The sequence below is a fragment of the Poecile atricapillus genome, chromosome 4 (assembly GCF_030490865.1).
Source record: "Poecile atricapillus isolate bPoeAtr1 chromosome 4, bPoeAtr1.hap1, whole genome shotgun sequence".
In the NCBI taxonomy this organism is placed as follows: domain Eukaryota; kingdom Metazoa; phylum Chordata; class Aves; order Passeriformes; family Paridae; genus Poecile; species Poecile atricapillus.
Window position 1 is genome coordinate 74210678 of NC_081252.1, and position 13917 is coordinate 74224594.

At 38.1% G+C, this 13917-nt stretch overlaps 1 protein-coding gene across 1 annotated transcript in view; it reads right to left on the minus strand.

The window, feature by feature from the left end:
* DNAAF9 (dynein axonemal assembly factor 9) overlaps positions 1 to 13917 on the minus strand; it is a 65734-nt gene that overhangs the window by 25041 nt on the left and 26776 nt on the right. Inside the window, exons 11-22 of the mRNA XM_058837461.1 lie at positions 13413 to 13494; positions 12733 to 12769; positions 10009 to 10096; positions 9503 to 9579; positions 9187 to 9231; positions 8644 to 8689; positions 8221 to 8332; positions 7682 to 7752; positions 6912 to 6962; positions 6027 to 6114; positions 3865 to 3968; positions 1097 to 1243 (exon numbers count right to left, since the gene is read on the minus strand). Of these exons, the coding sequence (XP_058693444.1) occupies positions 1097 to 1243; positions 3865 to 3968; positions 6027 to 6114; positions 6912 to 6962; positions 7682 to 7752; positions 8221 to 8332; positions 8644 to 8689; positions 9187 to 9231; positions 9503 to 9579; positions 10009 to 10096; positions 12733 to 12769; positions 13413 to 13494 (948 nt within the window). The remainder of the gene's footprint in view (positions 1 to 1096; positions 1244 to 3864; positions 3969 to 6026; positions 6115 to 6911; positions 6963 to 7681; positions 7753 to 8220; positions 8333 to 8643; positions 8690 to 9186; positions 9232 to 9502; positions 9580 to 10008; positions 10097 to 12732; positions 12770 to 13412; positions 13495 to 13917) is intronic.

Below are 13917 nucleotides of genomic sequence, written 5' to 3' on the forward strand. Positions count from 1 at the left end.
TTGATGAGGAGTTTTGCTCATGAGAGAACATCCTGAAGACGAAAGTTTTTTTTTATCTGCTTGAGCAAAGCAACTGGTGTAATGCCAGATGAGAAACTTAAACTGACCAAACTGAACCTCAGTGTGGACCTGTACAGCAAAAAAAAATTAACTCAAAGGAGGACAGGAATAATTAACCCTGAGAAAAAGCAGCAGAGGAAACACCCTCATTTCAGACACTACACACAGCTTGGATACCTACAGCCAAAAACCAGATCAAAAGAAAAAGTATCACAACTATCAGAAGAAAAAAGAACTTTTTATAAGCATAGATTAAAAAGTATCTGTTTTTGTTTTATTAGGCCAAATAAAGCAGAAAGAATAGATCTGAAATTTGTGAGTATCTCGAGGATGTGTTCTGGTAGAGAAAAAAAAAAACAGATATAAAAGCAGAATTAATAAAATAGGCTGAAAATTCAAATACAAACAAACAACAGATTGCCAACCATTCACAGAGTGGAACAGTGGGAGGAATTTAAACACTTAAGATAAAAGGAGGAGACATTTTATGGTACCATTAATACGACCAGTGGGGACTACTCACTGAACTAGGTGGTCTTTTCCAACCCAGTGTGATGAGCACATCCTAAAATCCTTGTGAAGTCCTAAAATCTCCAGGCTCATTTCCTCAAAAGCACTATTGTTATAAAGTTGGGTTTATTAAAAGCCTCTGCAGCACAATGCACGAAGCCAATCTACTTAGGGAATAATACAATGCCATATGGGAGACTTAAAATCTTTAACTCCACTTCCCCAAGGATCACGATCCAAATGTGTCTGACCACAAAAACACACAATGGAACCTCTGCCACTCCATACAATCCCTGTAGCAAATTAAGACACCAGAGCTACATTGAAATGCAGCTCAGAAAAAGAGATTTTAGAGCCCTCACTGCCTTCAGAAGGCAAAGTGAAAGCACATGGGGAGCATTAAACTCAACAAGCAGCACCACCACTGGAAATCCATACAGAAATTTGAGTTTCTCACACATCTTAAACACACAGAGCAATTAGGTGCTTTCTCCCCCACCCCAACCAAACTTTTTTTTCACTTTACCTGTGAATAAAAAGCTTTATAAATCTTTCTTTTGGGGGAAAGTGCAATCATCAGAAAGTTGTTCTGGGTGTGGAATTCAACAGGGAGATGAGGAAGCAGGGAACTTTTGAAGTCTATAAAGAGAGCAGCAACAATGCTGTTGGAATCCTGGAAAAGAAAGAAACAGGACAAGTTAAAATTAACGTTTTCTACTTTTGCATGGCACAGGGATGGAGCAGGAGGGGTGGAGCACCCTTCAGTTTCTACTCTGCAGCTACTGGAGGTGTCACAAGCTTAAAATAAAGGATTTGAGTTTCATTTAAGCACTAAAAACTTTTGTCCTGAAAACAAAGCTTGAATTTTAGTATCTTCTCTTGCCCACACCAAAACCTAGACCCTCCCTCTGCTGCTGCTTCAAACAACAAACACTTTGTCTATACCCACATCTCCCTCACAGACAGCACGTAAAAAATTCATTAAATGCCAGCTACAAAGGTGTCAAGGGAGACTGAAGCCCTGAGGTTGTGCTTCCCTCAGAAGAACTGAACTCAGGTTCAATTTTTATTCTAAGAAAACACTGACTTGTTTTTCTTGGATTATTTTTTAGTTTGTTTTGGGGTTTTTTCCTAGAGTGGTGTGAGATGCTCCATCCCTAGAAGTGCTCTAGGCCAGGTTGGATGGGGCTTGGAGCAGCCTGGGGTGGTGGAAGGTGTCCCTGCCCATGGCAGGAGGTGAAATGGGATGGGCTTTAAGGTCCCTTCCCAAACAATCCAACCCCAAACCATTCCATGACTCTGGATTCCAGGACAAGCATTTAGGTACAAATCTACAGGATGCTGAACTGTTTCATGTTCAAGCTCTGAGTTGTAACCCTCTTCACATCAAAGTTTTATAAAATCAGAACAATTCAGAAGCATGAAATATTTCTGGGAAATGGGAATGCAATTATGTAGGACTCATATCAGAATTTTAGTAGCATCCCCTTCACTTTCAATAGAAATGGGCAAGGAACTCACTGTACTCGTTGAGAAGAAAAAAACTCAAGTTGGGGAACTCTTACATAAGAATTGGTATCAACTCAGAGACACTGCAAACAGGATCTCTCTGCTTTGCTGACTGAGGGATTAATTATAAAAATAATCCTCTCAAAGTCACTGAGGTTACTGAAGAACATTAAATATATTCTCCTCAAAGAGAACAATTTCTTTTAAAAGAAAATGGCTTTTGGAAGAGAATCCACAGATCCTTGATTCTGCAGGATGGCTTAGAGAGTCCCTGAGAAGTGACTCCAAGGCCAACTCATCCACGCTGCTGTCAGCATGAGAAATGTCCAACAAATCCGCTCCTGGAAAACATTTTGGGCTCCACAAATTGAAAAAAGCTGAAAAGCAGCAGCAGCAATAATCCCCACAGACATGAGGCTGAAAGGAGCCAGCTCCAAGTTTTACAAGATGTTAATGTCGTTGTGAAATCTAAATATTGCTTGGTAATATTTGTTCACTTGATGAATGGCCAGAATCTCCCCTGCCCTCTATGCATGAGCCCCAGGGATTTCAGGAGCTCAGCTCCTCACAGGAATCTGCACCACGTGCAGGAACAGAAGAGCAGATATTTTCAAGTTAAAAAAAAAGAATATCTCACTGGCATCATGCTAAAGCTGCTAAAAAAAATGCATTTTGCATCACTTCAAGGCTTGGTATCTTTTATTTTAATCCAAGCACTAAATTCTCCTTTTTCTTTTCCATCCATCTTGCTGCAGTAACTTTTGGAACGAGCAACCAACGATTCCCCTGCTTCTCCTGTCACTTCTTAACAGTTTAAAAACTCTCCACCCTCATATTTTGCCAAGTCAGTAGAACAATAACACACTCCCTGTCAAGGCTCAGCTTCACACAAAAATCTGGCATCTATTCAAGAATGATGGCCAGGTCCCAGAAATAGCAACTTTTATGAAAGTGAGTGTCTTGACTCAAACAATCAAAGGAAGGTCAGTGTTAAAATAGCTTCTGAAACGACCGAAGGGCAATCAATATGATGTCCAAGAAAAGGCAGCTAAGGTAAGACTCTCTGAGCTGCTGTGTTTTCATCTCAATTGAATCACATTTTTATTGTATTTTACTGGTTTCCTCTATTGTGTGATGAAATCACCCAGCACAATGCTGCAGGAGGCCACTGAACAAATGGGGAATACTGTACCTGAACAAAAGGGAAACTAAAGGGAACTGGTTGGTTTTTTTCTCTTGGTGTTCAGGAAACAGTAACCAACACAAATAATCTCTATTTTACCCTGAAGAAGTGCTGGTTAACCCAGTGTCTCTGCCTCGAGGTGAACAGAGCTGAGCTGCCATCATTAACCTCTCAATTCCCACTGAGAGCACTTGAATGCTGCTCTGGAAGCCAAGTGAGAGATTCAAATATATTTTTATTAAAAAGGCAGCATTTCACCCTCCAAAAACACTCTATGATTTCACCACACTCTGAACTCTTCTCTATCCCTTCACACTGTGTGAGATGTTTGATGAATGTCGTGTTCTGTAATTTTAATTCTCATAAAAAGCAGTTTTCACACTATTAACACCATGTTGCTAACTCCAATACAAAATTCTCTCCTCCTTACTCACTAATTTCAGTTAATCAGCACCAAAACTGCAGAGATTTGCATCAGTTATTACAGTTGTACAAACACTTAAAACTGAAGCTGAAATCTAAACTTTGTACCAGGACCCAACAGAATCATTGTTAAAAATCCATGTAAGCTTCATGACAGAAAGAAGAGACAAAATACTCACCCCATCATAGAGAGAAATGGAACTCATGTGGTTCTTGGAAATGGAAATGCTGCCTTGGTGGGGATCACAGAACAGAATTCCATCAGAAAAGAAATACAATTTGCCTAGAATTTGAAGGAAAAATAATTGTATGAGGTATAAATCAACATTTCAGCTTCTCACGATGACTGTCTCTTCTTCCTGGGGAAGAATTCTATGTTCCTGCAGGATTTTGTTGTATTTAACAAGCAGTAAATTTGATTTGGGTAATATTTAGTGAGCACAACCTTTTAGCCTTTACTGGATCCACACTACCAAGGGCAGGAATTGTGACTACCACTGCATCTGAGTTCATCTGACCCCACAGAACCACTTCTCATAAATATTCTGTGGCATTTTTTTAAAATTAAAAGCAAAGAAATTCCATTCTGTCAAATTTCAAACTTCCAGAAACACAAAATTGACAATACAAGAATTTAAGTAACGATTGCGTCTCAAACAGTAGAAAGTTTAAACATTGTAACAAACTAAACAGCATAAAAACCTTTAAGTGGAAAATTTAAACACTAAGTTTAATTTAAACATTAAAAACTAACTTAAAATTTCCCTTTTAAATTGAAATTTAACTTAATAATTAGATTTTAAATTAAAATTAATTTAATAATTAAAAATTTTTCAGCAACCTGGACTAGTGGAAGGTGTCCCTGCCCATGGCAAAGCGTTGGAACTAAATGTTCCTTAAGGTCCTTTCCAACCTGAACTATTCCATGAATTTTATGCAGTTTTTGCACCTCATAGTGCCAGACTACAGGGCTGCAATTTCAGCAGAGCCCAAATTTGAGCACAACAAACTGGGGAACAAAATCAACTTCACCCGACACCTAAAAAAAAAAAAAATCTCACGCTTCTTGCAGTGTTTCATAATGGTCTTTATAGCACTTACTTGTAACTCTCCAACTCAGGAGTAAGTAAAACACTGAACTTCACAAATTTCCACAAGAAAAAAACCAGTAAATTGCTCCTTTGGGGCACACAGAGCTCCAAAATAAAAAAAAAATGCAGCATTCTCCAGTTATTTACTGAGTGAAGGAGTGCCTACAGCACTGCATTGCAAAACAGCTGAATATCACACTCTGCAACCTCTTCTCTTTGAAATCTGATCAATTAGAGCAAAAGCAGCTTCCCTTATGTGAGGGTTGCTGTTTAATTGCCTTGCACATCATTATTTATCCTCAGCACTCCAGGGCAAAGACAATAAAGCTGAAGGTTCTCCTCTAAAGACTGTCAGCACCAAACACTTAATGTCAGATAAGTGACATAAAGTCATTTATGTGCAGCAGTTCTGCTGCACATCAACAGTGTGAAACCACCACCTTTTCTGTATAAAATATGTATATAGAATATAGAAGTACTGTGCCTTAGAAAGTACCTATTCAAGGCACGAGGAGGGAGGAAAATCTAACAGTCCTATCAAATTGTCTTCAGTCCTATTCCTGTGATACTCATGTATCTCATGAACTCAAGTTCTTGAAGGAAAAGGCACCAAAAGAGGAGGAATAATCCAAGACTGCTGCCAGGGATCTTGTGTCAAAAAGCTGTAACTGGACTGGATCTGAGAAGGACCAAAATCTGGCATTTTGCTGAACCACAGTGAGTACCTGTGCTGACAAACTCTGAATTCCTGAGAGAAAATGCCAACAGCAGAAAACTGGAAAGCATCAGCTCCAGGAGGAGGCTTTGAGAGGAATATTTGCCTTCTCCTCCTGCCCACAGCACTTCTGCAATGGCAAATCTTTCCAACCTCATGTTTGTAAGAGACAGAAAGCAGAAAACATCTGGCACCTCATCTGTTAAGGACAGGAAGAGCCAGTCTGTGCATGTTCTGAATGTGAGCTATGGGGAAAAGCCACCTCCCAGTCCTGCAAAGCTTCAGTGACCAAAGCTCAGCAGGAATTCTCCTTCCAGGACCAGGATTTTCAGGCAGAGGTTGGGGACAAAAGAACCAGACATGGAATTAAACACAAGAGACTTGTAAAGGCAAATTGAAAGTTTAAGATGATGGCACAGTTTGCCTCATCAGAGTGTGAATCCCAGAATCTCTCTCTCATGTTTAAAACCAAAACAAAAACCGACAAAACAAGAAAAAACAAGAAAAAAAAGCCAAAAAAAACCCTAGATCTCACCTTCTGCAGGCATGGCCTGTGGATTGCTGGAACACATATAAACTCCATCACCCCCAGTGAGTAAAGTGCCCAGGAAAGATTTGTCTTCCTGCACAGGAAAAAACAAACAGCAACATCAGAGACTGGATCAAGGACCAATCCAGGCTGAAACATTTTCTCCTGCTTTTGTTCCAAGAGAAAATATTTAATTTTCAAACAGCATTTGTCAAGAACTTTTAAAATAGTTTTATCCTGCATGGACACAGAAGGACCAGGAAAAGAGAGCAAGGCAAAAGGACAATTTTTAAAAGCCTTCCCCCCCCATTTTGGTTTTGCCAGCAGCTACAAAGTTACAAGTTATTGTCACAACCACAAGGCTGAGCTTTTTGTTTTTAGTTTGTCAATCTACTGAGCTAGAAGTATATTACATGAAAATAAATCTATTTATAATGAACATTCCTGGGAACCACAAATTACACCACAAATGTGAAACTCATGTGATTTAAGACGTTCCCAGATTCCAAACTCTTTTTTTTTTTTCTAGTGCTTAGAGTGTTTTCTTTTAGACATTAGCATGCTAATTAAGTTAAAAGAAAGTTGCATCAAGTTTTAGGGGCTTTTGGAAACCCATGAGCTCTATGAGTAGTGTTTAGTGATACTTCCATGAAATCATAGTTTTATTAGGACTCTTTTTGCTCTCGGGTTTTGTGATTCTTTGAAATAAAGAAACCCTCAAACTTTTACACACAATATATTATTTTGTATGTCAAAGTTTGAAAAAGGCAAGTTTTGTAGAAGAGAAGTAGCACATGTAACAAAGAGAGAGTTTGGTAGTAGCTCAAGTTTCTCAAATACTTGGTCAACAAAGTGTAACTTCTTTAGTTTAACAAAAATATTTAATTTTACCTTCAATACTTGCTGTGCCTTTTCAGACAGTTTCACATCACTGTCTTCAACCTGCAGCCAGAAACAGCTTCCATTTGAATTGTGATTTATATAAATAAAGAAAATCTAACATTAAATAAAAGGCATTAAAGAAGTTTTGAGGCCAACCAAGAACCTCAGGTACCACAGACAGAAAAAGTCCTAAGCCCAGAGTGTTTCAAAACCAATTTTGTGCTCTTAATACTGTGTTACCATGGGACCAAAATAATTTCTTGCACCATTTTCTCCCCATTAAATTGTTTTATAACTAAAATAATATTATATAGGTGGAAAGCATGCAATTTTATTTTTTATTACTGTTCAAGCATGCATTGCCAAAGGGTAATGCCCAGCTTTGTCATATTCTTTGGAATTCTATTTCACACAGTGTAACTAGAGCTGCATTAGAGGTCTTGAACCTGAGTTTGCCTTCTTTTGGGGTGATCTAAAATGCCCCAAAATAAACAGAATTTTCCAAAGTCACACTGTGCACTTCAAAAACCCCCAGACCTTTAACCAGCTGAAAACCTGATGAGGTGAAAATGAAATAATTTAAAACTCGTGCTGTGGATGGAACCATCCGCTTGTTTCCACTTAGTTTTTCACTTACTCTCCAAGTCTAAAAAACCAGGGTATGTTAATATTACAAAATTCTGTTTCAATGCTCAAGTTCCATATTTTCCCTCAGACATCCACACTCCCAGACCAAGTTCTGTTCTGTGGATGAGCTGAGGCTGTGTGCTCTCACTCACCAGCCAGGAAGCGAATCTCGGGATAGCTGCGGTCAGGATAATGTGCCTGGAGTCTGGATGGATGCTGCCATCTGCAGGGAAGCCACGGGAAGCAAAGCAGAGGAATCAGGGAATTATCAAGGTTGGAAAATACTTCCAAGGTCACCAAATCCAACCTTTGGCCTCATATCACTGTGGCCACTAGACTAATACCACCCATATACTTCAGACTGCCCAATATGTTACTTTTAAGACTCGAAATTTCTTTAGTAAATATTAAAATCCTGTTATTTTAAGGATTTCTGAGTGTTTAAATGAAGCTTTCACAGCAGATTAACTCCCAGTTCACTTGTGCTCCGACATACACAGAGCTGCTACAAAGCTCCAAAGAAATCCTGATTTATTCTGATCATTCCATGGCTTCTTCCATTGCTCTTAGTGCTCCAAACCCATCAGGGTAACAGCAAAAACATCCATTGGAATTCCTCTGGCTTTCCCATCACAGCAAAGCCAACAGAAGGACAAGAGTGGTGCTGAATTTTAGAATTTAAACCTCTCACCTTTTTCTTTGACCTGTATCTGTGATGTCAGGAAGGACTCTGAAAACACAACAGATCCCAAGCATCCTCTTCCCGTGAGCAGGTCTGGAATGTCAAACACCATCATGGATGCCTGCAGCAACCCAGCAGTTGGAGGGGAAGGGAAGAGAAAGCAGAACTTGAAATATTTCAACTGGAACAGCAAATCTGTATTTTTCAAACATCCCAAACCAATATTTCTATATTGTGGTTAAAGCCTGAGATCGTAAATCTGTGTTAATGTTTTATTCTGAATTATGACTTCTTGTTAAACCTGTTCCAGCACCTGAAATCTCTCTCTCTCCCCTTACACTTGTGATCACATAAAAATCTCACTATGCCCCAGGAAAACAGACACCTGAGCTCTATTTTCTAATTAAATATATAAATATTATTGTTTCTTACCGTTTTGATCAAACTGAGGCTGTCCTCGTTATCTAACGGAGTAATTCTAGAAGAACAATGATAATTAAATATTTAAACATTAGATCATCTTTCTGTGACTCCACAGCAGCCAAAAAAGCTGTTTTATTTTAAAATAAACCCTTATTTGTGCAGGTCATTTCAGTCTATTAGTGTGGGGATTAAATAAGCACAAATTTGTGATATCAACTAAGTTAAAAGCATTTTTAAAAGGAAACTCTTAATGAGCTCAATGCTGCTTCTACTCATTAACAGTTAATAAAATTAGTCTGCCCAACTGCTTTTTACTCCTTTTAATGTTTTTAAGATTCCACAGAATTACAGATATGAAAACACTGAACTCATCACAATTACATTACAAATCATTACAAATTACAAATCATCTCATTACATCATACACAAAAGCACTGAGCACATCTTGTATAAAATAATCAAACACAAGGGTTTCTGCAGGACAAAAATTAATTTATTAGTGTATGAAAAGCACTTATTAGCAACAAGAAGTTGTAAGATAGTGATACAAACCTGCCATGGTTGTTCACAGCCTGAATTTGAAAAGCGATTTTGGAGCTGTAGAACAGAAATTGTACAGGTGAAATGTGTGGTTTATACTTTTAAATGGAAAAAATAAGCAGGAATAGAGTTAAAGCAAAAGAAGTGATTAAGAAAACTGGAAAACTGAATAATTATAAAGATTTTTAAAGGCTGAATGCCTTATGAAGTCTTGAAGTCTGGCAGTCAGTTTGAAATTAATATTTTTCAGCTTGTAATTGGTATTTTTTCCCCCAAAGAAGCCAATCCAGTGGGACCATGAGCAATGAGGAACCCTGGAAATACACACCGTAATGCAGATTTCAGCTGTGCTAAGCCAAGGGTGTCTAACACAGACAGGAGCACCTGCTCTGCCACCTCCTTTGCCTGAAAAAAGGAAATAGAAGAATAAAATATCTTTTCCCATCCTTCCAAACCTCAGCAGCTCCAGAAGATTTCAAATAAGATGAACAAGAGACACTAAACAGTAACACACTGATGCACCAGGCTAAAATTTGTTCTTTCACAGATCTCATTTTCCTTACTGTGAGGTCAGGAAAATTCACAACAAGATGGAAAACTGACTGGAGATGGGTAAAATTAGACACACTCTGAAATCTCTCTTTTATTTTTTTTTTTTTTAAACACAGAATTCAGAGCCTGGTTGGAGGCCAGGGTACCAACCTTGTGTTATTCCATTGAGCGAAACATGGGAATTATTTTGGTTTTCATTTTGGTTTGCATGTAAATCTCATACTGCAAGCAATCCAAATCAACAATTACAGAGAGAGAACAATTACAGGGGGCTTCATTTACCTTGGATTCAGTGGAAGTTTTAGCATAGCACTCAATGCCAGCAAGCACAGCCTCTACAACAGCAGAATATATTTGCGACAACAGCGTACTGAAGAGAAATACAAACACAACATTTACTGGACAGGCAGAGTTTTCTTCCTCCTCTCTTTAAAGGAGCAGTTTTTCCTCTCATTGCACAACTCCCTTAATAATAAGGAAGGGGTCCTTGTTGAAATAAGTGGAGAGGTAGCTTTAAAGTTAAGCTTTCTGTTTAAGAAAATTAAATTAGGGCGAGGAAATTGCTCAAATTACAGGATATATTGGGGAAATAATTCTTGGCATGAATGTATCTGGTGCTTTTGTTGGTCAGGAATAAAAAATCTGTTTTACTGTTGACTTTTGCTGCAGTTGGGTTTAAGAATCACATCCTAAAAAACAGGGCTTGGAGCACCCAGGACAAGGGGGAATAGCTTTACATTGACAGGAGGAGGGATAGATGGGATTTTGGGAAGGAATTTCTCCCTGTGAGGGTGGGAAGGCCCTGGAATGATTTCCCAAAGAAGCTGTGGCTGCCCCTGGATCCCTGGAAGTGTCCAAAACCAGGCTGGACAGGGCTTGGAGCCAGCTGGGATAGTGGAAGGTGTCCCTGCTGTCCCTCCCTCTCCTGGCAGATTGGAATGAGATGATCTTTAAAGATCTCTTCCAACCCAAACCATTCCACAATTCCACAAAATCTCCACCCCAGCTCAGTCCAGTTCCCTTCTTAAAAGGGGACTGAAAAAATTGTACAGAATTAGACCAAAGTCAGGAGGAGCCAGGAGTGACTTTCAGGTATTGACACATTTACAGCTCCAGAACCACTGGGGAAAACCCACATGTGCCCAACCAAGGAACATCAGCCTCTGTTTTCCTGCTAAATCACAACAAAGAGATGAGCAGATCAACAAAATTAGTCCCTAAATTTTAAGTTTTCTCATTACTCCACTGCCAATACTGAGGGAGGGAAGAGGGGGGAGGAAAGAGAAGGATACAGCATTTAAGCCAAATGCAAAGCATTCCTGAAGGATGGAAAAAAAATCAGAAAAAAAAAAGAGGGAGGAACCTCAAAATGCACCAAAGCTTGATTATCCCCAACAGCAGCAAGTGATTTTAAAATTCAGCTTTTCCACTATTTTTTCAGGTTTCTGGATTGCAATTTCCTGTGCTTTCATATGCACTTAGTATGTTTTCACTGCACCCAGTAAATAAATGTAATTCCTTTATATTATAATTCTTCCAGACTTTGTAATCATTCTTATTTTCCATCAAATTCACATATATATTTGCAAGAAAACACTTCAGTGAGGTGTCCTTTATCTTATTCTTTTTCCCATTTAAACATTTTAAAGCTATCAGTGGGAAAAAAAATTTTAAAAAATCACAGGACTTCTGTTGTGTTGCTTTTGAAGCCTTTTCTTAAAATAAAAATAAAACCACAAAATTAATCCCAGTTTATCCTCCAATTTACAGAGTTGGCTTATGTACTCCAGGCAACCAGTACAGCCAAATTTGGAATGAAAAGTGTTCATAAAATACTTTTCATTTCACTTTTTATAAAATATTGACATCTGTAAGAAGCAGTTACAGGACTCAACTGCAAACTAAGTCAGGTTTGTCAAAAAAAGCCAATTATGCTACTGTTGAAATTAGATTATTTGAACCAATACAGGGATGCTTCCAAGAAAAAGATATTCCTTTATAATTACTGCCTTTATCAATCCATTATTTGCTTAGAGTTTCTCTACTCATCTTGATTAAAATGTATTTAGTACAAAGGATTTTTGAAGGACAAAAATACATTTGAGCAGAATGCAAATGCAAGAAAAAATACCTGCTGGAGTTCCATTTTCTCTAAAAAAAAAAGGAAAATCTGCTGCTCAGTGCAATAACTCCATTTTTATGTCTCACCTTTACCAAGAGTCAATAGTATTTAGTGTGACAGTACTGACACATCTTGAATATCTTTAATATCTTGCTACCAGGTGATGCAGCTTTGCAGAAGCAAAAACAGGCTCCTAAAATGATCCCAGCTAACAAGGAGGACAAAATCTCTAAGGAAAGGCTTGGTTTATCAAGAGAGAGAGCAGGACCAAAGCAGATTATCTACTGTGTTCTCCAAGCTGGACAAGAATCTACAACATGCAGAGGAAGTGGACATCAACATGGATAAATAACTGATTTTGAAAAGGTTAAAACAAGCAGAAGCTTTGCAGCTTCCCAACTTCTGGGAAAAATTAACTTTGACAGAACCTTAACACAGTGAATTTCTTCATAAGTTTGTGTTCCCTGTTGGCATTTTCACTAAGCATCAGAAATCTTACACGTGGTTAATGAAACCAATCAAAAAATTACTTTTTCTTCTATCTGTGCAAAATGCTACAGTGTGAGAGACTTTTCTCCCTTGGTTTTACATGCAGGATCTTAAAAAGTTATTCAAGTAGCTGTTAACACTTTTTTTTAACTACAATTTGAGCAAAATTTACTAATATTTCCTTTCCTGCTCTGCTGCTGTCACACTAACTACTCCTCATGTACCCACTGAAACTCCTCACAAGCATCTTGCCTTTGAAACTCTGTCCCATGCACATTATTCTCAATAAAAATGTCTCTGCAAATGCCAACAGCCACTAAAAGCAGGTTTCACCTACTGCCACAAGGTAGAAAGAGCGAAGAGTTAAGGAATAATGTAAAAAATTGCCAACTTACACTTGCTCAGCTTGCTTGTGCATCTCATTGTCATTTCCTGTATTAAAAACAAAAAAGGTTTGGTTTAAGTACTGTGAGAACATTTCTGCTGCACACCTTACATGGAATTTATCCAGTATTTTATGCTACTAGGGCAAACACAGGCTGTAATTCCAATCCTCCAGCTCTTCTGAGCCCAGTACATTTTCAAGATAACCCTAAGGACTGACTTTATCCATAGATTCTTCCATTTAAAACACATAAGAAAAACGTTTTTTAAAAATTTTACGTGGATTATTTTTATTTGGGATTACAGCTACCGTATCTCATTATTATGAGAATAAAAGACAGAAGTGAAAGAATTTTCTTCATCCTTCTAAAATCCAAAAGTTACTTGACCATTACCAGTTTGTATTACTCTATTTTGGAGACTGTTTTTTTTAATAAATCCATATGAAACATGGACTTAAATATTTGTTGAATGCTTTAAAAAGGGTCTGCAGATTGAGATTTGACAGATCTTATGTTTAAACTCAGATCTGACAAATTTTACCCACAAAATCTGCTATGATTTCATGCACTGGCTACAGAATCTACCACTCCATGGCCTGATGCTTCTAAAGGAAGCAAAGCTTTTAATTTGCTACAAATTTTCATGGAATCAGAGGTAAAAACTGCCTTGGGGTATTTAATGCACTTACCCAGGAAAGGAATGTGAGTGGCTCCAAAAAAATAGGTCCTTGAACAAGCCAGAGGTCCCTTTGGAGATACACACTGCACTACCTAGCAGTCAGTATTAATGAGATAAAAAAGACATCAGTAAAACAAATTGGTGCAATAATTAACAATTAACTACATTCCCCTTAAGTCTTCTAAGCACTGACAGACTACAGAAGTTTACAACACAGACGGAACTGGATTGTGAAAAAGCAACTTACGTTTTCAAAGGTCTATTTCACTTTTGACTTGACCTGAATGGTTGAAAGACTTTGGAAAGGAGATGAGCTCTGACTTGTGTTTTCAATTTCCTATGTCAACTGCTCTTTTCATGAAGAGGAAAGTGTGTCAGGTTCCCATAACTATGCTGGCACTTGGTCTTATTTACTATTTTCATGACACCCTATTAAAACAGTATCACCTGTACCTGTAAATAAACCACCTTTTTAAGAACAGCATCAGAATCTGAGGACAACAGACGGAGCAAGT